Raw genomic sequence first — 24,761 nt, forward strand, 5'->3', positions numbered from 1 at the left:
ATGCTAAGCGAAGTAAGTAAATCAGAGAGACAATTATCATACCTCACTGATATGTGGAATTTGAGAAACAAGGCAGAGGATCATAGGGGAAGAGAGGAAAAAAATGAAATGACGAAACCAGAGAGGGAGACAAACCATAAGAAACTCTTAATCTCAGGAAACAAACTGAGGGTTGCTGGAGGGGGTTGGGAGGGATGGGGTGGCTGGGTGATGGACACTGGGGAGGGTATGTGCTATGGTGAGTGCTGTGAATTGTGTAAGACTGATGAATCCCAGACCTGTACGCCTGAAACAAATAATACATTATATGTTAATAATAAAAAAAAATTGTCTATTCAAAAACAAACTACTCACTAAACACAGACTAGTCTTAGGGTTTGAGCTTTTTTTGTGCCATGAACCTCTCTAGAAGTCTTGGTGAAAACTATGGGACCCTTCTCAGAATAGTGCTTTTGAACACGTAACATGTATGGGGTTGCAAAAGAAACCAATTACATAGAAATAGTACATTTTTAGGGGTGCCTGGATGGCTTAGTCGTTAAGCATCTGCCTTCAGCTCAGGTCATGATCCCAGGGTCCTGGGATCGAGCCCCACATCAGGCTCTCTGCTCAGTGGGAAGCCTGCCTCTCCCTCTCCCACTCCCCCTGCTTGTGTTCCCTCTCTCTCTGTCAAAATAAATAAAATCTTAAAAAAAAAAAAAGTACATTTTTAGAAATAAGATCTAGCAGTTGATCTAATAAGTCCCATAATTTTAAAGTAATGATGGAAGTAAAAGACATTTCAGGAGATCTGAAACATCTTAATGTGATACAGAAAATCTGTGATTTTTGTTCTCAAAATCATGGGTACTGCTAATACTAGTATAGTTTGTTGCTTCATAAATAAAGGAAATACTAAATTACAGTTTGAAATTAGTACAAAGATGGAATTTTTTTTTCCCCATCCAAGTTCCTAGATTCCTGAATTCTACTCAATGAAGCACACCACTTTATAACTAGTGAATTAGACTATATTTTTTTCTCAGAGATCATTTTAATGTGAAAAACTCTTACAGCAGAGATTTCGCCTTCACAAAGAGTTTAACATGAGTCCTCTAGCAGCTTTCCCGTATACATAAGGGAAAATATTTTGGCCTCATCCAGTAAAAACAGATTATGTGGTCAAATTACAACAGGTATTATATAGTCAGGTCCCCAGTTGTACTTTGATTCTTGAACACAGGCTGCAACAATGCGACCAATGATACTACTCCCAAAGACCCTACACTTCACATTATCTTAAAGCCAGAGTTCCTGATCTCTGATTTTGTATTTTTAAAAAAAAAAAAAGTTTGTTAACCTAAATTAAGTTTTCATAAACAGAACTAGTAACAGAAACATCCCTAATTAGATTCTAGAGAGGAAGCAGGAAACCACCTAGAGCCAAAGAGAACAAAACTATTCCTTAAGAACTTTATTTTGGGCTTTCACATTAGGTCACCATGTGGAACCAGACAGAAATTTATCAGGTAGATAAATATGTAATACTTAGTAATTAGATTAAGATACATGTGCATTCTTATTATTTTTTAGGAAATGTAATTAGTCATTGTCAAATCTGTTTCCTGGAGACAAATCTTCCAGATAAAATTTCAAAGGACATTTTTTTTTCCTACAGCATAGCTCCATCATTGCTAGGTATCATCATACCAAAACAATTGATGGCATTCTTTTTTATCCAAGGCTTTAAATTAGTTTATTCCCTACCCACCCATCCTCACACACACAAACATTACCCAGTAAATAAATAATCTGAGCTTTCCAAGTATCTCCCTGGGCCTTTAGGCCTTTTTATACTTGCAGCTCTAGTCCAAGATGTAAATACCCGAACTTATTTTCCAAGAGCTACGTTTGTTAAGATTAATACCTGGAAACTGTTTAGAATCTGTCAATTACCAAGATCCCCCTAAAGAATTTCATACTAATGAGTTTGGTTTCCTTAATAGCCATCATAAAACTATTAAGAAATATCTAAAATGCGATTAGATTTGATGGAACCATTCAGTTAAGAAAATATAAAAACCGTAAGTTAAGCTAGCTGTCTTTTAAAATTATACTCAAAAAAAGAATACACCAGGAGTTGTTTCATAAACTTCATTCTCTTCAAATGCTTTTGCGGTTTACAGTGATGTTTCACATGTTAGTTCCCTGCAGCCTTTTTCATTTTGATCTTCGTTCGTATCGGATAACTGGATTTTCAGGGGTGTGAATCATGGTTGTATAATTCACAGTGGGAAAATATCCATCAATGAGATCAAATTCATATAAACGAAGCATAGTGGACCAAATTGTCTTGATTTGAACATAGGCAAAATTCTCCCCAATACAACGATGACGCCCTGTTGAAAAAAGAAAGTTTTCTAAGAATCAATTGAAACTCTTTTTCCCGTCTTTTCTCCAGGAATGATAAATTTGTTTACAGTTTGGAGGGACAGCAGATATAGAGATAATATAGGAAAAAGATGACATCCTTTTCACATAAAAGAAGAATGTAAAATAAAATCTCAGGAAAAAAAAGAAAAAGAAAAGGGGTGCCTGGGTGGCTCAGTCGTTAAGCGTCTGCCTTTGGCTCGGGTCATGATCCCAGGGTCCTGGGATCGAGCCCCATATTGGGCTCCCTGTTCAGTGGGAAGCCTGCTTCTCCCTCTCCCACTCCCCCCTACCCCCGGCCAAATAAATAAAAATCTTAAAAAAATAAAAATCTCAGGAGATTTTCAAGGTTTCTTTTTAAAGGAAACAGCACTTGGATAATTATATAAATGACTTTTCTAATTACTTTTTTTGAAATGTCACATCTATCTAAGTTTAAATATATGTAAGATTTGAAATTTATGATGACAATCTACTTTGGGAATATACTAGAATATTCTTAGCTTCTGTCCCAAGAGAGCCCTAGTCAAAAGTCAGTATGAGCCCGCCAATCAAAACTTTAAATGCCAGGGGCACCTGGCTGTCTCAGTCAGTGGAGTATGTGCAACTCTTGATCTCAGGGTTGTGAGTTCGAGCCCCATGCTGGGTGTAGAGATTACTTAAAAATACAATCTTTAAAAATAAAACTTTAAATGCCATTTCAAAATAATAATGGAAGAAAATTTAATAAAATAGCAACACAAGATCAAAATTTAAAAGGTTATATACATGTAAAAACTGACAAGTTGATTCTAAAATACATATGGATAAAAAACACTAATTCAAAAGGATACATGCACCCCAATGTTTATAGCAGCATTATTTACAATAGCCAAATTATGGAAACAGCCCAAGTATCCATCAACTGATGAATGGATAAAAAAGATGTGGTACATATATACAATGGAATATTACTCAGCCATAAAAAAGAATGAAATCCTGCCATTTGCAACGATATGGATGGAGCTAGAGACTATTATGCTAAGCAAAATAAGTCAGAGAATGACAAATGCCATCTGATTTCACTTGTGGAATTTTAAGAAACAAACAAATGAGTAAAGGAAACCAAGAAACAGACTCTTAACTATGGAGAACAAACTACTGGTTATCAGTATGGAGGTGGGTGGGGGAAAGGGAGAAACAGTTGATAGGGACCAAGGCATGTACTTGTAATGAGCACTGGGTGTTGAATGAAGTGTTTAATCACTATATTGTACACTTAAATATTACACTGTATGTTAACTAACTGGAATTCAAATAAGAACTTTTTAAAAAATGCATATGGAAATGCAAAGGAGAACCTAGGATATACGGAGCAGTCTTGGGGGGAAAAAAAGTTGTAAGACTTAAACTGACTTCAAATTTGACTTCAATACTAAAGGTATAGCAACTATGATACTGTGGTTTGTAATAAATATATATTTGCTCTTTCTCCCATCCTTGGCACAGAGCTCCTCAAACACCTTGGAATTTCTTAAGAGCAAAGAGCAATAAAAGAAGTCAGAAGACTTTTGTTATTTGTAACAAGCCCCTTTCACCCACACTTGAGTTTGTTAATGAGGGGACTTTTGGAAATCCCCTCAGAGTAGGGCCTGGCTGCCAAGGGAACCAACCATGTGCTTAAAGGGTTAGAACTTATAGCCCTAACCCCTGACCTCCAGATGGGAGAAGGGGCTGGAGGTTGAATTACTCACCAATGATTTAATCAACCATGCCTATATAATGAAGTCTTCACAAAAGTCCCTCTAGTATGGAGGGACTGAGAGGTTGTATTCAGAGAGCTTCCCAGGTTGGTGAACGTATGGAGATGGTGGGAGTGTGGCATACCCAGAAGGCGTGGGAGCTCTGTGCCCTTGCCCTTATTATACCTTGCCCTATGCATCTCTTCAATCAGCTGTTCCTGAGTTGTATCCCCCACCTTTGTAATAAACTGTTAATCCAGTAAATAAACTGCTTTCTGAGTTCTGTGAGCCATTTTAAGAAACTGTGGAACCCCAAGGAGGGGATCAAGAAAACCTCTGATTTACAGCCCACTGGTCAGAAGAACAGGAGACAACATGGACTTGCAATTGGTATCTGAAGTGATGGGGGGCAAGAGTGAATCTTGCGGGACTAAGTCCTTAACCTATGGGGTCTGTGCTAACCCCAGGTGGATAGTGTCAGAACTGAGTTGAACTGTAGGAAACCCAGTGGGTATCCAGAGAGAATTAGTGTGGGAGAAACAAACAACATTTGGTGACCAGAACTGTTGTCAGAAGTGTTCTAAGTGAGTGTAGAGTAGAAAGTGGGGTTGTTTTTCTTTCACAGCAACCAAGACAATGTAGTTCTCGATAGGGCTCAACAAACAGAACAATGGAACACAGCAAAGAGCCAAGACATACTTTTATGGTTGTTTGATTATCAAGAAAGGCAGTAAATAAAGCCAGCCAATGGAGAAAAAAGTTTTTTCAACACATGGTATGGGAATAACTATGTATCTAACATTAAAAGAAAAAGATCAGGCTCCCTGCTCAGCCCTCCCCACCTTGTACATGCTCTTGCTCGCTCTCTCAAATAAATAGTCTTTTTTTTTTAAGATTTTATCCATTTACTTGACAGCACACATGAATGGGGGAGGGACAGAGGCAGAGGGAGAAGCAGGCTCCCTGCTGAGCAAGGAGCCCAATGCGGGACTCGATCCCAGGACCCTGGGATCATGACCTGAGCTGAAGGCAGACACCCAACCAACTGAGCCACCCAGGCATCCCAATAAATAAAATCTTAAAAAAAAAATAAACCAAAAACCCTCAATTCCTGTCTCACACCAAACTCAAAACTAATTCCAGATGATCACAGGCCTAAACATAAATGCTAAAACCATCAAATTTTTTTTAAAGATTTTATTTATTAGAGCACGAGAGAGAGCAGAGAGCACAAGCGGAAGGGGGGGACAGAGTGGGGGAGCACAGTGAGAGGGAGAAGCAGATGCCCTGCTGAGCAGGGAGCCTGATTCAGGGCTTGATCCTAGGACCCTGAGATCACGACCTGAGCCAAAGGCAGACGCTTAACCAACAGAGCCACCCAGGTGCCCCAAACCATCAAATTTTTTTTTTAAAGATTTTATTTATTTGAGAGAGAGAGAATGAGAGATAGAGAGCACGAGAGGGAAGAGGGTCAGAGGGAGAAGCAGACTCCCCACTGAGCAGGGAGCCCAATGCGGGACTCGATCCCGGGACTCCAGGATCATGACCTGAGCCGAAGGCAGTCACTTAACCAACTGAGCCACCCAGGCGCCCTAAACCATCAAATTTTAATAGAGAATAATAGATGAGAATGTCTTCATGACTTGGGGCCAAAGGTTTTTAGACAGGACCAGGAAGCAATAACAATTTTAAAAGTCAACAAATTAGGTTTGATTGAGGTTATTCACTTGTCAAAACAATACCGACTTGAGTATTTCATTGTAAAATTTTACATCAAAACTAGAATACTTAACTTTCTTATATACTTGCTGAAAAATTCAGGGAGACATACACTGATGTATGCAGTTTACTTTGAAATGCACCTGAAAAATAAATGGATTGATGGACGGATATGTGATAAAACAAGTGTAAGTAAAATGTCAATGGCAGAATCTAGATAATGGGTATATGAATGTTCAGTATAAAATTCTTTTGAGTTTGTTTTGAAATTTTTATTAAAATGTCAGGGAAATTTTAACAATAAAAAATACAATTCGTATATTTTTAAAAAGTTAAATATAAAAGCCAGAAAGACAAACTTAATAAAAGATGGTATCAGAAATATTTAAGCCAGAAAGAACTAATGCCTTCCAGTCTCTCCAGCCTACCAAAACCTCATAAAGTAGTAAGCTCAATAAAAAAAGATGGCTTTTCAGGGAATACAAAAGATCAAGTCAAATCATTAGAATTGAAAAAAGCCTTACTAAGCCTTGGTTTCCATTTCTGAAAAATGAGTAAGACAGTCCCCCTTCCTCAGAGTGTGGTTGTGAAGATTAAATAGAGAGAAAATTAACAAAAAATGCATATTATTAGCACAGTGCTGTGTGGCCCATAAATGCATTTACTTCTAGGAGCCCTATTTAAGGGTGTTTACAAACCATTCCATACTCAAATATAACAACTAAGGAGAGGGTTGGCTTACAGGGAGATTAAAGGATTATTTTTAATAGCAGAAAACTAGAACTATCCTATAAATTAATAGAAAAATGGATATATTCTGATGATTCACAAAAGGTGATATTATGAAAATGAATAAGCTACATGCTCCAACACAGAAAAAATTACACAAAGTCATGATTGAAGAAACTGGACATACTTGACATGATGATAAAAACGGGGTAGAACAATGTCCCCCCAAAATTCATGTCTACTCAGAAATCAGACTTTGCAGATAAAATTAGTTACGATGAAGTCATACCTGGTTAGGCTGAGCCCTAAATCCAATGCTGGTGTCCCTCAAAGAAAGCCATGCACAGACTCAGAGAGACATGCTCAGGGCAGATGGCCAAGTGAAGACAGGTAGTGATCAGAGTGATGTAGCTACAAGCCAAGGAATGCCGAAGATTGCCAAGAGCCACGGGAAGCTTAGAACAAAGCAAGGAAAGAGGGGCGCCTGGGTGGCTCAGTCGTTAAGCATCTGCCTTCGGCTCAGGTCATGATCCCAGGGTCCTGGGATCGAGCCCCGCATCAGGCTCCCTGCTCCGCAGGAAGCCTGCTTCTCCCTCTCCCGCTCCCCCTCCTTGTGTTCCTGCTCTCTCTGTCTCTCTCTCTGTCAAATAAATAAAATCTTTAAAAAAAAAAAAAGCAAGGAAAGACTCTCCCCTAGAGCCATCAGGGAGAGCAAGGCCCTGCCAACACCTTGATTTCAGACTTCCGGCCTCCAGAAATGTGGGAGAATAAATGTCTATTGTTTTAAGTCACCCCGTTTGTGGGAGTTAAAGTAGCCCTAGGAAACTGGCACAATGATGAAAAATTTGAGGGAACATTATATCATATTCAGATAGCTCAAAGATACACAATATAACTTCAGAGAATACAATTAGGGGATGTTTAAAAACAATGGGATGTTAAAAGGAAACAGATTACGGCTTTTTTAAGTAGGCTCCACACCCAACATGGGGTTTGAACTCATGACCCTGAAACCAAGAGTCACGTGCTCTACCGACTGAGCCAGCCAGGCGCCCCCAGATTACAGCTTTAATGTAAGTTTTTAAAAATGGGAGCTGTCCAAAAAACAAAATGAGCTGCCACAGAAGGTAACTGAGCAATCTATTACCTAAAAAAGTTCAAGTGCAGTCCAGGCAATTACCGGTTTAGAAATGATTCCTCTTTGGGGCAGATTTTGGGCCACAGAACTAAGGCCCCTCCAACTGTTTGAACAATCTATGACTCTTTTATATGTGATGTTATATACCATATTATTAAATTTATTTATTAGAGTTACTAAGATCTGAAGTTCCTAAAGGACTTTATACTCTCCTTTACATGTGGAAACGGTGTGACCGGTGACAAAAAAGCTGTGCCACTTCAAATCTCTTTGGAAAGACTAAACAAGAAGTCATAAAATGTAGTTTAATCTGTAGAGTACCAATGAACAGAGAAATTACTGCAGGAACAAGGGTCTGCCTGCATAATTTAAGAGTGGTAATTGAAATGCAGAAGTTTGCAAACCTATGTAAGACCTGCCCAAATTTAAAGACCATTTTATCCTAAGGATACAGACAGAGCACCAAAAAGTTGACTAACAATCCAGAAAAGCTTCAATTTTAACAAGACTGCTTTTGCTCTTTTCTGAAACACTGATAATCTGTTATCATATTTAGCCTGAATTAATTGCCTAAATGGTGTGCTAATTCCAGTGGTTTTTTAAAACAATTCACAAAGAGCTTAAAATATTATTGTAAGGAAAACAGGGTGGACTATAAAAATTAACCCTGAAAAAACTAAATTGGTTAGAAGGTAACAGAACTTTATATAAGGATTCACAAAACTATTTCCTTTAGTACAAATAAAATACTTTTTCCAACCTGGCAAAGATTATACTCCTACAAATGTTTACAGGAATGTCCCTATGAGGAAAGGAGAAGATATTTATAAATAAAATTCATATGGATTAATTTAACAGACATAAATATATTATCAGAACATTTCAAATGTAAAATGGTATCTTACCAGCTCCAAATGGCACATAAGCAAACTTCTCTCCTGATGCTGGATTGTCCTGTAAGTAGCGATCAGGATTAAAGTCCAGACGTTCTACCCATGAGTCTTTAAGTCTTTGATTGACAGTGGGAGAGACACACACCTGATGTCCTGGAGGAATGGTATATCCTGCCACAGTCTACAAATGAAAGCAACACATTTCATTAGATAAAACTATTCTACCAAATAACCAGACTATTGTGTAATAAAGCATTAACACACATGTGATATACATATATTTAAAAACTAGCTAGATGATAGGCCAGCTAAAAATTATTTTAACTCAAGAGGATTTCCAAGTGACCCAACATTGGGCTGGAAACTTAAAAAAGCCATAATGCCTCAGAGGTAGCAGAGGGATATCAAGGAGCCTTTCACAATCCGATTTGTATATTTCCATACTATCAAATTTTTAATAAAACATGCTTTTTTTAAATCAGGAAAAAAATACACTACCATTTTTAAAACCCTAATTGTTAAATAAAAATGCAGGGAACAGATTAGCATGTATACTCTCTAATTATATAAAAATATCTATGTAAATAGAATATATAATTACATATCAGAGTTCAAATATAAAAAACTGAAATTATGTGGAAACGATTATTCTACTTTTTTAATTTAAAAAATTCTCTTTGCTGTTATATTTCTTCTTTCTGATAAATAAAAACTAGGGGAGTGGAAGGGGAGATCTAACCAAGAGACTCACCTGAGGAGTTTTGGCCATTCTCATCATGGTCATTATAGGAGGTCGAAGTCTTAATGTTTCTTTTATACAGCGATCAAGTAAATTTAGATCCTTCAGCTAAAAAGGAAAAGCATTTCCAGAGTTTTAGAAATACTTAACTTACTTCAGCAGTATGTGTTTAAACTTCTGGGTTATAATAAAATAGATTCTATTGTGGTAGAAGGGCAAAGGTAACTGGTTCAGGATCTGAGATTATCTTGTTCTGTCACTTTCCATGGTCAACAAGGGAAAGAGGGCAAGATACCATCAGTACAAGAGGTAATCACTCTGAAGAGTGGCATAGTAAGGGCCTGCAAAAATCCACTTGTCTAAAAAGTGAAAACACTAGCAAAAATCATGCTACCACACAGATGAAACTTGAAAACATGCTAAGCGAAAGAAGCCAGTCACAAAAGACCACATATTGTATGATCCCGTTTATATGAAATGTCCAGGATACGGCAAATCCATACAGACAGAACGTAGATCAGTGGTTGCCAGGGGCAGGGGAAATGGCGTATGACTGCTAACAGGTACCGGTTTTCTTTTGGAAGTGATTTAAATGTCCTAAAATTGTGATGGTTTCCACAATTCTGAATATATCAAAAAACAGTAAGTTATATACTCTAAATGGACTGATTCTCTAGTATTATATATCAATTAAGCTATTACTTTAGAAGTTACAAAATCAGGAATGAAAGAGACATCACTGCTGGCCTTACAGAAATAGAAAGGATTATAAGAGAACACTATAACAATTGTAAGCCAACGAATTAGGTAACCTAGATGAAAATGGACAAATTCCTAGAAGGACACAAACCAGACTCAAGAAGAAACAGAACGTAGGAATAGATGTATAACAAGTAATCAGACAACTTCCCACAAAGCAAAGCACAGACTCCAATGGCTTCACTGGTGAATTCTGACCAGACATGTAAGAAAGAAAGAATATCAATCCTTCACAAACTCTTCCAAAAAAATAAAAGAGGGAACACTTATAGACTCATTCTTTGAGACCAGCATTATTCTGTATACCAAAACCTGTCAAAGACCTCATGACACAAATACACATCAATACCCTCATGAACACAGATGCAAAAATCCTCAACAAAATACTAGCACACTGAATCCAACATGAAGACATTTCAAGGGGGGCTATGGGGAATTTTCTAAAAAAAGCTAAGCAATTTAATCTATAGTAAATAGAATATATCAAATTGTCCCCTTTAAAAACTAGCCACTCATTAGATACTCAAAGTCATAAAGCAGCAGTGAAACTAAAAATCCAACAAACCTGGTCATAAGTTAAAGGAGGCAGATTTTCTCCACAGACTGTTTTCTGTTCTAAATAACATTTTTCTTGAAGTGTTTTGTCTCTGGCCAAGAAGAAGCCCATCCAGGCACTAGTAGTTGAGGACGTGTGCTGGCCTGCCAAGAGCAGTCCAATAAGCATGCCTGCTACTTCGTCATCTGTCAGAGGGCGCCCATCCCTAAGGAAGGAATCACACACAAATTTAACAGTTTGGCAGACCATCTCATGCCTTCACATTGAAATAAAGGGTCGTAGTGACTAAACTTTTCAGGTGTTAATAGTCTCTTGCATTTGCCCATCACAAGTGAGAATTTTTCTCCCCTGAGGGGAAAGAGACCAAAGAAATGTATGATTTTCATTACAAAAGATGTTGCTGCAGTTTGTCAGCAGGCGTTTCCCCATGCGCGGTCCTCGGGCTCCAGGAAGGCAATGGGATCCCATTAATTCGTGTCTCATCCATTTAACAAGCCCAAGGCTCAAAGGTACTAATTTTGTCAACATCACTACTTTTTAACTGGACATATTTTTTAACTTTGTTTTAATGTGAAATTGCCTGCTTCAGCTTAACATGTGATCCGAACAGCTCTTACTTGTAAGTAGAATCTAGTAAAGTTTGGAGAATGTCATCAACTTTTTCTTCTGACTGTCTGCGCTTCTGGATTGCTTTATAGAAAATATTCTTGATCTCTCGATGAGCTCTGTCCCTGCGTCTGCAATTCAAAGACAAAAATGACTAAAACATAATGTCATACTTTCTGGCATCAGATTCATTTTGAAAATAACCAGGACCTAGCTTAAGAATGACTCAAATAATTGACAAAAAACTCAGAACCAAAAGAAAAAAAGTTAGATAAACCATGAGAGACTATGGACTCTGAGAAACAAACTGAGGGTTCCAGAGGGGAGGGGGAGGTAGGGGGATGGGTTGGCCTGGTGATGGGTACTAAGGAGGGTACGTACTGAAGGGAGCACTGGGTGTTATGCACAAACAATGAATCATGGAACACTACATCCAAAACTAATGATGTAATAATGTATGGTGATTAACATAATAAAAAAATGAATAAATAAAAAAATCTTATACTGTTAGAAATTTCTAGCGTCCTAACATATATATCCCTGATTCTTAACATACTTCCTGTGTTCTAACAAAAGGTCTAAAGCAAGACTTGTGATTATTCCTTTAGAATCATTTCCCAGTTTAACAGAAAGCAGAATACTTTAAATTAACTCTTTTAAATTAACGAAATTCCAATTTTAACCAAATTAATTCTTGAAGCAGATGGAGAGTGATCCTGGTTTTTCTATAGGATTCAGGATTTGAATAAACCTAAGATTTATTTAGGATGACCTAAATCTAGGATGTAGAACGTGACGACAGTATACAGGATTTGATTCCACTTTTCATCTTCTGAGACAACATGGTTTTGTAGGGGGCAAAAATACTAGGAGAGGCAGAAAACAAACTTCAGGTCCCCAAATCTTCCATTTAAAGGAGGGTGCTCACTAGGTAACAGATACTCTAAGTGTTTTGGAAAGTGAATTGGCCACTTTGACTTCCTGTGAGGTAGATGCTCTTAGCCTCACTTCGCAGGCAGCTGCACAGTTCCACACAGCCAGAAAGAGTGGAGCTGTGACTTCAAACCAGCGATCTGACCGCCTAACCCCTTCACAACTGGGCTTCCAATAAAACTGCTGCTCTGCTGAGACCATGGGGGCAGAAGACGTTTACTGACAGGAACACAGCAGTGCCAGGAAAACTCAAGGCCTGTTTTAAGAAAGGGAATGGAATAATTCGGTTCAATCATTTGGTTTGGGTAAGGCAGAGAAAGACTGGGCTGAAAAAAAGTCAGAAATTCCTGACTTCATCCAGGAGATAGAAAAGGAAAAAGAAAACAAAAAAAAAAGAAAAAAAAAACAGGCTTGTTGCACATTTCTGGAGAACCCTCTACAGGCTACGGATGAAAGCATTTTGAAAACTACAAAGCTCCTGACAAATATAAAGTATTACGAGTTCCAGAGAATTCCAGAGAATCTCTCCTGGCTTTCCTTTTTTCTCCCCCTCTTTATCCTGTAACTATATAGAAGTAGCAGAACTAGAAGGAAAAGGGAGTACCAATTTAATTCCTCCCCATCTCTCACCTGAACAGAAATGAATCAACAAGTACAGAAAGCCCACTAATATGCAAGACACTAAACTATATGTCGAGTCCTATAAACAATATTTCTTTGTATCAGATGGTCCCCGACCTTAAGGAAATCACAGTATAGTTGTAAGAAAACAAAGAGAAAAGCAAAGAAAGGCACTTACTACTTCAAAACAAAGGAATTTCACAATAGACTATTAAACAGATATTCTCAAATAAGTATTTAGAGGGGTGTATCACTTATAGGTAGAGTCCAGAGACTTTCCTGAGTAGAAGGAATATGTGAGATAAGTAGGTTTTAAATTAGAATAGCTAGACAACAAATGACCTCTTTTATAAACTGAAACTGAGCTTAAATGAGCTTACTATATAAAGAAAACCTGTCTTGAATTCTTATAGAAGAATTGGGGCTCATAATCTCCCCTAATTTGTCTGTTTTATGTTTTTTTTTATCTTGGTAAACGCAAAGCATGCCAACACTACAGCAATTCTACAGTTAAATAAGCAAGTATAGGGTCTTTAGCCATACCTGAAACTAGGCAAAGGGAGCCAGCCTGGCAGTAGCCAGGCTGCGTGGCTAAAACCTCCATCCAGATCTGCATACAGTTGTGCCACTTTCTCATTGAGTTGACTTCTGATTTCCTTTCCATGTAAACAATGGCTAGCTGTTAAAATTATGAGCTCAGAAAGAGCTTCAAACAAATCTAGAGGAAAAAAGATCATTCCCATTACTATTGCCAAATATTCTTTTGAAATTTTCTGCTTAGAGATATAAAAGTATTACAAAGGAAAGGTGAGAATAAAAACTCAAGAACCAACAAGATCCTGTTCATATCATCAAAAAAAGCCTAGGGACATATGGACACAACAAAGAGAGGCAAGAAACTCATGATGGGAAGCACCTCTGGACAGCCAAAAGAGAGGCCACAAAGGTATCTCTAAACCTCACTCATGACTCTTCAACTGGAAAAGATAAACTGAAGATAAAAATGAATATAGTGAGGGGCACCTGGCTGGCTCAGTTGGTAGAGCACACGATTCTTGATCTCGGGGTCATGAGTTCGAGCCCCACACTGGGTATAGAGATTACTTAAAAATGAAAATTTTTAAAAAATGAATAGAGGGGCGCCTGGGTGGCTCAGTCGTTAAGCATCCGCCTTTGCTCAGGTCATGATCCCAGGGTCCTGGGATCAAGCCCCACATCCAGCTCCCTGCTCAGCAGGGAGTCTGCTTCTCCCTCTCCACTCCCCCTGCTTGTGTTCCCGGTCTTACTGTCTCTTTCTCTGTCAAACAAATAAATAAAATCTCTAAAAAAAAAAAAAAAAAAAAAATGAATAGAGTTACAGGAGTTCCAAGTCGCAGTATAACAAAAGCAGCAAAAAGGTGATTTAGTGCATATGAGGTGCTTCCCAAAGAACAGCAGTCCAAAAACTGAAGAATGCATTATTTCACAGGTCAAAAGCAGGAAGACCAGGACTAAAATTTAAGGTCTTGACTATAAAAGAAAACTGTAGCTAATCATCAACTGGTATATCCCAAACTAGAGACAGATACATCAGGGAAGCACATTTGGATGACATTTAAGAGTCATAAAAATTACCCAATTAATGCCTTGTTCTTTAATTGTGTTTACCAAATTAACTTCCAATTGTCACTTGGCTTTCCAGTTAGATTTGCCAATGAAGTTTAGCAAATTCTGGTGTTCTCAATGCTGTAACTTTGTCTCACTTGTATTTATTAAGTTGGCATTTTAGTTTATTTATACATCAGCTTCTTGTATGGTTAAAAATATCACATCAGCTTTCAGTGGATTACAGAAACTGAAGACCACACGCAGAACATGGGGACTCACACAGAGATCTTAATGCCCTATGAGACAGATGTTGCGTCCTGCTTTGGGGGGGCAATTTTCTCTGAAAGGAACACTTAATTGTCCAGTATAAAGAATGGATTCACATAAATATCCAAAGAAGATCAAGTTATACTCATTATACTCTGTACATAATGCAAGAAAGCATATAGTTGGTGGTAGACTAAGCCTATGTATTTAAATTTACTTTTTTCATGAACTAAATCATTCCCATACAATATCAGATAGATAGGGTATTACATACAAAATTAAATCATTTAGACTTTAACTTGCTCATGGGGGTTAAAAAAAGTTATTTTATTTATTGTCTTAAAATGATCTTGCAAAAAGTCTTATATTCAGTTTATTTCAAAATTTAATGAGTTATATTTATATTATTTGTACAAATGAGCTGAATAACATGCACATTAATTAACCCATTTTAGAGGTTTTGCTAAGTGAACAGCAATAATCACTTCCTCTCAGGTCTTTTTAACTCTATGGTCATCAAAACATATTCTTTCCATTAAATCTAAGGTGGTTTTTACATATGTTGCAGTTGGTTTTTCATTACACACACACACGTATTCTTACATTTCTAGTCATAAAAAAAGTAGAAATACTAGGACAAATGCAAAACCAAAACAGTTTGCTTACTTTTTTCTCCACTTTCTCCCCAACTCTGAAAGTACTCCTTTGTTTCTTTCTCAATTATAGAAACGTGCTGTCTAAAGTGGGCTATGTTAAGGCCACTTTTTAACATTTTCTTCTGCTCCAAAAAAACCTTCAAAATATTAACAGTATAATACCAAGCATTAAAACACAATTTTGTTTTATCAGAAGATTCATTTGGGTTATTATATGTAACACTCAAAGAAAACAATACTTTAAAAAAAGATATTGAAAATAAAAATAGTAAAAGGATTTTTAAAACTATACCAAACATGGGAAACTTAGAGCATTGATACGGATCTGAAGTAACATGTAGAGATACCTGGTATGCAGGCGCTCAACTAATGATAAATTAGGAATCCCACTGCGTTTCCTTCCTACATATGCATTTTCCCACTCTGGACCGCAGGGCTTCCCTTTCCTGTTATCTTCTAGCATCCCAACCCAACCCAGATACCAACACAAGCCCCCAAAGGTCCATTATGCTTCCATATCATTTTTATCCCACTTCACATATTCTCCCATTCCATTCCTAAACAAGTATCATTCCTCTCACTACCTTCCAGAAGTTTCATGAGAATTCAATATAGTCTGATTGAAATAAATTCACACTAAGTCACTAATGGTTTTAACCCATTGGGACATTTCTATTTTAAGAATCTGATCAGCAGTGTGAAAAAATGAATAGATATATCTGACCAGAGGGATTTTCTAGGGTTCTTGCTTTAGGCCTTGAGGAGCCATTCATTCCCCACCCCTCGCTCATCCCCAGAAATAACACTTGATGTCAACTCTTAACTGCTACACTAGGATACTAGGCCATGTGTGGTACGATCTCAGCCAGAGCCCACACCAAGCTACTGAGCCAATGATCTCATTTGTGTTTTGCATCAATTTGCAGCACTCTAATATTTGACTTACCGAATGAAGAAATCACACAAACTTCCAAAGCCAACAATCTTTAGCTCAAAAGAGCTCTTATGCTAGAATTTCAGGCAGGAGTAGAGGCATAGGAGGCCCTTTTGATGAAATAATGGGATTTTCTTGTTACCCACTCGAATCAATGCCCTAAGTTCATCACTGATTTTCTTTGTACAGGCAACCTTTAAAATTGCTTAGCCCATGCCTGCAGCTATAGAACAGAATACCCATTCTTTGTCAGTTACCCAGGCCTTTTCTTTTTAACGTCTCATTCTTCAGATTTCTGAACCAAGGAATAAACTGTTTCTACATTCTAAATGTACAATATTACACTACTAGCTGTAACTATTATATTATAGATTCGTTTTCCTTGAAGATAACAGGGTCACCTACTGGATTTGGCACATCATATGCAACTCCCTTCCCAAACACAGGTGTTGTCAGACGACTGTAGACATCTTCTGCATTCAGGTCCTCATTTTTACTATTAAAAAGCAGTGCAGCAGCATCACTCCCCAGAAGGTAAGTAAATGTCTTACCCACCATGGTAAAACTAAATACAGGTCCATACTAAAGAAAGAAAAGTAGCCACAGTGATGATACTGAAAAATATGTATCACTAAAAGAAACACTAATTTATTAATTCACAAAACATTTTTGAAAATTAAAACATGCATCAACCTTAATGCAATTATTCACCGAGTCTTTGTCCAAATTTATAATTATTTTCATCCAGCTGCAAGTGAAATATAAACTTTTTATTCTGCTTTTTTCAATTTATACTGAAAATATTTTCTATCCTTTAACATAGACATCATAATTTTAATAATTATCCTTTCATTATTGGACATATGGGTGATATGTCAGTTCTTTACTTATTATGGATAGTTCTGCAATGAGTTTCTCTGAGAATATAGATTCCCCCCCCTTGGTTAAGGATAAATTTATAGGAATCACCAAAGGTTATGACCTGTCCTATTGTATTTGCTATGTAAAGACATCAGAAGTTTATTTAGTTATCCAGTTTACTACTATCTCACCAACACCAAATGATTTCATTTTTAATTTTTCGTTAATCTGGCTGGGTGTTAAATGCTTTACCTTGCAGTTATCTGACTATTATTAAAGACCAGGCTCTGGGTGATACAACTGTGAACAAAAATACTGTCTCTGACTCATGTAGCTTAGTCTATTGAAAAAGATACAACTTAATCAAATAACCACATTAACAAATGTAAAATTGCAAACGTGACAAGTACTATAGGAAGGAAAGCAACTCTGGGAGGAGAGAACTGATAAAAGAGAGACCAAAGAGAGGAAAGGCCACCTGAGCTGAGGCTTGAAGGATGAGGAGGAGTCAGCATGGCAGCCAAGCAGGCACAGAGATCCTAATGGGGGGTGGGGGAGAGGACAAGATGAGAGCTGAGTCTGCAGGGCCTAGACCATACATAGTCTCATAAGCCATATTCAGGAAGTTTTTTCCTTATAAGCAATGGAAAGCCACAGAAGATTTTAAACTGCATGGGAGGAACACACTGATAGATGCATATTTTAAAAGAAAGATCCCTCTGGCTGCTATGTGGAAGGGGGAGGAACAGGAGCAGAGGGAATGTCTGAGGACCAGTTAGAGCCCATGCAGGAACCTGAGGATGAAAACGTGCCACATGGTAATGATGGGGCAGCGCACAGCGAAGCAGATGGATACTGAATGATTTTGGAGAGAGAATTTGCAGACGACAATGGATTGAGGGAGGGGAAGTATCAAGAAGGAATCCTAGACTTCTGGAAAACAGAAAAATGGTAAGAAGAGAAAACAGGACAACCAGGATTGAAGAGAGAAAAACCAAGGGTTAGCCTTCAGAAATGTTGGATTTCAAGTGCCTCTGAGACAACACAGGAAGAATCATGTGGGAGTTGGGACATCCAGGTCAGGAGCTGGAGAAGAGACCTGGGCCGGAGACATTAATTTGGGTGTCATCTACCTATGGCTGATAACTGAAGCTGTACGTGAGAGATGAGATCACCTAGGAAAGACTGAAGGCCAAGGACCAGACCCCCATGAACCCCCACAGTAAATGCCCAGGCATAAGCCCACTACGGAGTTAGAGAAAAAGCAGTCAGAGAAATAGGGGGCAGGGGGGATGAGAGAAGCCACATTTAAGGAGGGAGGAGTTACCAGTGACAAATAGAGCTGAGGGATCAAGTTCACTGAACTAGGGCACGGAGCTCATTAGTGAAGGGGCTGACAGACAGACTAGGGTGGACCGAAGAGTAAACAGGACATGTGGAAACAGAGAGAGTACGTACAGAAAGCTTGCTAACGGGGGAGGAAAGTGAGAGGAGACTAAGTCAAGAGAAGCTCTGGTCTTTTTAAATGAGTGACTTTTGAAAATTTTTCAGAGAAAATGGAAAAGATCCAGTTGAAGGAAGTCACTACAGAAAGAAGAAATAATAGCATAAGGTTCCTGAGACCAAAGATGGATTGAGACTTTAACCTCCAATAGGAAGCAAAATAGTATAAAATCAACATGATAGCACCTAGCAGGCTCAGAGCACAGGCTTCGGGAGCCAGACTGCCAAGGTTCACATCCCAGGTCCTCCACCTGTTAGCTGTTGTGACCTTGGCTGTATAGTCAGAAAACTTAACCTCTCTGTACTTCAATTTCCCTCATCCATAAAATGGAAATAATAGTACCTACTGTCATCAAGATTAAATAGATATCATTTTATCCATGATATGTGTGTGTATATATAGATGATATAGATATATTAGAAAAGAGCGTGTTGGCCATAGTAAATATTACGTGTTTTTATTATCACTACTACTACTATTATTATTATTAAAAGCACAGACTCAGGGGCGCCTGGGTGGCTCAGATGGTTAGGCGTCTGCCTTCGGCTCAGGTCATGATCCCAGGGTCCTGGGATCGAGTCCCGCATCGGGCTCCCTGCTCGGCAGGAGGCCTGCTTCTCCCTCTCCCACTCCCCCTGCTTGTGTTCCTGCTCTCGCTATCTCTCTCTCTGTCAAATAAATAAATAAAATCTTAAAAAAATAAAAAATAATAAATAAATAAATAAATAAAAGCACAGACTCAGAAATTAGACCATGTGTAAATCCTGGTTTGGCCACTAGCCAGTGGTGAGCCCAAGAACAAATTATATAACCTGTTTCTCAGTTTTATCATCCATATAATGGAAATACCTGAAAGGATTTTTGTGGAGCTTCAGTCAGATAATCTATGTAAAGCACTAAGTTAGTGGCACAAAGTAAGTGTTTTATAATTAGTGTAACAGGAAGAAAAGAAAATGCATGTTTCAAAGTGGGAGCATGAGAAAGTTCTCTTTGGATGGTTTTACATCTCTAAAGAGGAGACAAAGTCATCTGCTTTGATAGAGAGATAGGAAGATTCAGAAGTTTAGAAAAGTGAAGGTTTGAATCATCATTGTGGGGAGCGGAAAGTAGGCCAACCATACTTTGGCATAACACAATTGTTTAGCAGTGTTCAAATTTCGTTCAGGGTAGGGGATCATGAAATTAGGAAGGAACTAATCTGGTGCAAGGAAGAAAAGAAGAAGAAAAATCCCTCCAAGTCTGGGGTTTTACCAGGTAAGCAAAATGAAAAGATCCAGGGCAAGGAAATGTATGGTATTGGCCACAGTGGAACTGAAATGATGGACCACTGTCCCAAACTGGAAAACGAAGGAAAGAAAGGAGGCTAATAGATCAGGAGAAAGTAAATGGGACAATGGACTGGAACATCTAATGAGGTCAAAGAATGGTTCTAATGGAAGTTGCTGCGGAGGCAAGAGGCAAGCCAGGGAAAGAAGTTGTGGTCTAAGACTAAAGTGTCTAAATTTCTGTTGTGGAGCTGAAAGAGTTAAGAGTGACAACACTTCATAGTGGGACTGTGGAATAAATGGCTGAACTGGTATCGGAAAGTTCATGAGAGAGAAGAGGGGCAGAGATCTGAGTGGCCATGGTATCCTGTGGGTCATCCGAGTGAAACTGAAGTCACAGATGTGTAGAGCAGTTAGAAAATTCCACAGGTGACTGGTTAAGAAAAAGAAGGGTCAATCAGTATCAATCTTAACTATGATCAGTAAATACAAAATTTAGGCTAGTGATGTCTCAGAGATCACCCAGGACACAGGAGAAGTTACGAGGGTCTCCAAGACCCCTCCGGCTCTTAAACAGGAGCAGCTCCAATTTAACTGGTTTCCTATACTCAGGATAAGCCTAAGATTACACTATTTTTTAATATTCTGCCATTTAAAGAAAAGTTTGAAAAGCACTAATTTCTTTTCCTATAATTATTTGGAACACTTACCTTCTCATATGCATTTTCTAGGAATTCAATTGGACTTTTCCCAAATGCTATGGCATGTCCAAGGAATGGAACTGGAGAGAAAATGTATGGTGGACTTTTCTGTAAGAGAAAACAAAAAACTGGGGATTCACATTTCATTTTGAGATATCCAGTTTAGTTTCCTGACCAAACAAATGAAATTTACCACTAATACTAAAAAGTTACCAAAAAATAAAGCATCAGCAGTAACTTAAAAACAGCCAAACTGCAAATACCTTAGGAGAGTGGCCATAGTCAAAAGAACAGAAACTCAAAACATGGTATAAGTGACTACACAAACACAAAGGTATTGTAATTACACATGCTGAACACTGTCCAGAATATGTCCAATATTATTTATTGGTGGGCTCTAAGCAACTTTCTTAAACATTACCGCAAAAAAAAAAAAAAAAAAAAAAAACCCACAGGAAAATCAAACTTATATTGTCTTTACCACTACCACTCACAATTTTAGTTCCGGAATCTTGCCTAAAGAAGGTATAGAAAAAGACAAAACAGTAACTTGAGGTATAGAAAGATGTGAAATGTTTAAGAAGCTACATTTATCAGGAAAGAGAACACATCTCATCCACTGATTTTATTTTTTATTTTTTAAGTAGGCTCCACACCAAGCATGAGGCTTAAATTTACCACCCTGAGATCAAGACCTGAGCTGAGATCAAGGATCAGATGCTTAATCAACTGAAACACCCAGCGCTCCTCATCCACTGATTTTAGAGAGAGTAGATCAGCACTAGCAGGAACTCCTTCACACTCCTTGTAAAAGGTACTTTAGATGCCCCAGGTTTTAAAAACGACTTGGTCAATAGTTCATACATTCCACAGTCAGTAAAAGGGCAGTTTTAAACGCTACTTGGTGTTGGCTGGTTAAGGATGCATTCATCAAATATATTAGGTAAGTATGAAGCTAGTGGTCAATAAAGACACTAAATTAAAGAAACTGATACTCCTTAGCATCATAAGAAGGGACAATCCAGTTACTCCCACCCTATCAAATGCTCCCCCCTTCAGATATTAATAAATCGCCATTAGGGGCGATACTACAGCCCACAGGATGCCCCACCAGGGCAGCCCCCAAGATGACGGCCACCAGGGCGCTCAATGCCACAGCCATCAGTCTGGCCACGGCCATTAGGGCACCTGCACCTCGGCCAGCACAACCGTCACTACGACCATGACCGCGGCAAGCACGACCCCCACTAGACACGCGGCCACCTCCAGAATCGCTACAGACTGAGGGCCCCCAACACCAAGGCCAGAAAGGCCAAGGAAGTCGCGACCACAAGCAGCAGAGCTGCGGCCACCTCCCCGTCCCCAGTGCGCCCGTCGCCGCCGCCCAGCTGAGCACGGCTTCGGCAGCCACTCCCGCTAGCCCTTTGGCCGTCTTTGTCGTCGCCCCGCTAGCCCTTAGACCACAGTAGTCGTTGCGTCCCCCGCCCGGATCCCCCGGGATGCACGTACCGCCCCGGCGGGCAGGGGGGCCAGGTGGCCGACTGCGAGGCGGAACAGGTAGACTAGGCCAAGCGTGAAGGCGCAGGCGATTAGCAGCATGGATAGGAGGTTGCCGCCGGTCACCCGCTCCATCGCCTGCCCCAGCACCGACCCGCCCGCCTGCAGTAAACCCAGCAACATCATCCTGACCGCCGCAGCAGCCACTACAGTTCGCCGGAGACGCTGGAGGCCGAGGTCGCCGCCGCTCCTCCGAATCGATGGAGCGAGTAAGACCGGCAGATGGGCGTCCGGAGGCGGCCCCGGCCTCCAGGTCTCCTGCTAAACCCAGTCCCACCCCCTACTCTCGGCTCCCACGCGCGCCACCCTGTGCGTCACAGAACGGGGCGGGGCCAGATGCTGGCCACGCCCTACGTAGGACTACCTACGGCCGAGGTCTCCCTACGCCAGGAGGCCCTGAAAAAGCAGGTTGCACCTATGGTACGAGTGGTACAGAGACAGAGGAGAACGAGAACTTAAGAGGGGATCACCCCCCAGAGAATCGCGGGCCACCTGAGCTTGCGTGCCCGAGGTGCGGAGCACCACGACACGGCGCCGGGAAAGGGCAGGCGGAGGGATCTCAGAGCGAGGTTTGCGAGGGGATGGCAGCGGCTGCGGCGCGCTCTGTGATTGCACCGCTCGCGCGTGAGGCGATCTCAGCTTATGTGGCGTCAGCCGGGAGGGTGGCTTGAGTACCGCCCCGGGGGCGTAAGCACCGCCCTTCTCCGGGGCATGCGGACCCGCTGCCGCTGAGCCGCTCAGGGCCCGCGTTTTGAGGCGGTGGAGAGACAGCCAACATGGCTGGGGAAGGGGAGATTGTGAAAGACGCTGCCTACACACGGAAGGGTGGGACGATGAGGTCAGTCCCATGCCACCCCAATTAAAAGCAGTCTGACAGGTATTACTGTACGGCATAACGATAACAAAACTTGGTTGCTGTCTGGACTGTACGGAAACAGGTTTTCCGAAATAAATTAGAATATTATAGGCCGTCGCGACCTATTTGAGACAACATTCCCCAAGAACGGCACTTACTCTGTCCGGAAAGATTTTAAAGCGGAAGTACAATCCTAAGCCACAGTCCCTTGGCCGCCCGCTCCTGTGGCCTCAAACAAGCATGTATATATAATGACCACCAAAGTAAATTCCCCTTCTCTATTACTCTCACGAGCCCCCGACCATACTCATGTATTTATTCAGTCACTGGGAAGAGCTAGGTATTGTGCTGGGTAGGCACTGGGAATACAGCAATGGATGAGAAAACTGCAGGGCCCTCAGGGAAGGAGCAGGAGTATCTAATTGCCTGCTCAACACCTCTCCCTAGATGCTTAACATTCATCTCACGGTCAGTAAATCCCGAACTGAATTTATCTCCTCCCACCCCGCCGCCATCCTGCCCCTCCTGTCATGCCCATGTAGGAAGGGCACCATTATCCACCCCATTGCCCTCCTTCTTCATTCCTCATGTTTAATCAATCACCACATTTTATAATTCCACCACCTTGAACGTTTCTCCATTCACCGCTACCTTAGGTCACATCTCATCGTTGCTTGTCTGCATTGCAAAAGTACGCTACCTGGTACTTGTCCATTCTTGTCCTTAATCTGTCCTCCCCACTGTTGCCATTTCTTGTATCTCTAAAGCATGTTGTAATCATCTCTGTAGGTTTCCTCTATTAGAAGATGAACTTGAGAAAAGGGATCATGTCTTAATTGTTTTTATATTCTGCCTTTATCCTAATAACCTACCACAGCAGTTCTCAAATTGTGGTCCATAGCCTTCTGGGTATCCCCAAGAGCCTTTCAAAGTATCTGCAAGGTCAAAGCTCTTTATAAGAATACTGCTATTTGCTTTTTCACTGCTGGAATTTGCCCTGATAGTGTAAAATCAGTAGTAAATAAAAACTTATTGGGCCTTAGCACAAATCAAAGGCAATGACACCAAATTCCAGCAGTCATTATTCTTCACTGTCATGCACTTGCAATAGAAAAATAAAATTATCTATTTCACTTAAGAATGTCCTTGATGAAATTGTGAATGTTAGATTTATTAAAGTTCAACCACTGAGTGCATGTATTTTTTAACTAGCAGATTTCTTCATGGACTAACATTTTGCTTGAAAGAATGACTGCCAAACTCTAGTCTTTCACATTTGGGTATTTGACATTTTCTTGAAAATGAAATCAGCCTGTCCCTTTTAAAGAAAACCATTGGCAATATTTGTTGTCAGTGATAAAATTAAAGCTTTCCAGGGCGCTTGAGTGGCTCAGTCGGTGGATTTCGGCTCAGGTCATGATCTCAGGGACATAAGATTGAGCCCCACGTTGGGCTCCATGCCTGCTTAAGATTCTCCCTCTCTTTCTGACCCCTTCCCTCCCCACCCCTGACACTCTCTCCCTCTCTCTCTCCAAAAAAAAAAAAAAAGCTCTCAAATAAAAATTAAGAATTTTAGAAACATATCTACCACTGTAAACTTGACAACATACCAATTCTTGAGACTTTTCTGCAGAGGAAAATTTAGTAACAAAAGGATTTTATATAATAAAATGTGTCAACATTAGAATATTTGCATAATTCATTGAACCAGTATTTTCAAATGACCAATGCATGATGTTACAAAATCATG

The 24,761-nt window shown here is 39.7% G+C and overlaps 1 protein-coding gene across 1 annotated transcript; it reads right to left on the reverse strand.

The window, feature by feature from the left end:
• Nucleotides 1–1,438: 1,438 nt before the first annotated feature.
• CYP51A1 (cytochrome P450 family 51 subfamily A member 1) lies at nucleotides 1,439–22,434 on the reverse strand. The gene is made up of 10 exons (XM_028119351.2): nucleotides 22,108–22,434; nucleotides 20,608–20,706; nucleotides 16,673–16,849; nucleotides 15,344–15,470; nucleotides 13,367–13,541; nucleotides 11,281–11,400; nucleotides 10,673–10,868; nucleotides 9,361–9,456; nucleotides 8,622–8,790; nucleotides 1,439–2,378 (listed from the first exon to the last, which is right to left on the reverse strand). The coding sequence occupies exons 1-10, from the start codon at nucleotides 22,279–22,281 to the stop codon at nucleotides 2,200–2,202; spliced, it is 1,512 nt and encodes a 503-aa protein (XP_027975152.1). The 5' UTR covers nucleotides 22,282–22,434; the 3' UTR covers nucleotides 1,439–2,199.
• Between the last annotated feature and the right edge of the window lie 2,327 nt (nucleotides 22,435–24,761).

Source organism: Eumetopias jubatus, unplaced genomic scaffold, assembly GCF_037043125.1.
Source record: "Eumetopias jubatus isolate StellerSeaLion01/CBP00866 unplaced genomic scaffold, mEumJub1_p1.0 scaffold_14, whole genome shotgun sequence".
In the NCBI taxonomy this organism is placed as follows: Eukaryota; Metazoa; Chordata; class Mammalia; order Carnivora; family Otariidae; genus Eumetopias; species Eumetopias jubatus.

Bases quoted from the DNA above. Each gene is read 5' to 3' on its own strand.
- CYP51A1 (XM_028119351.2), bottom strand. From the start codon at position 22,281: ATGATGTTGCTGGGTTTACTGCAGGCGGGCGGGTCGGTGCTGGGGCAG. The intron at 16,850-20,607 runs GTAAGTGTTCCA...TTCTTTCTTTAG, and splicing joins TAGAAAATGCATATGAGAAG to TATGGACCTGTATTTAGTTT. The intron at 8,791-9,360 runs GTGAGTCTCTTG...TTTCATTTGTAG, and splicing joins GAATGGCCAAAACTCCTCAG to ACTGTGGCAGGATATACCAT.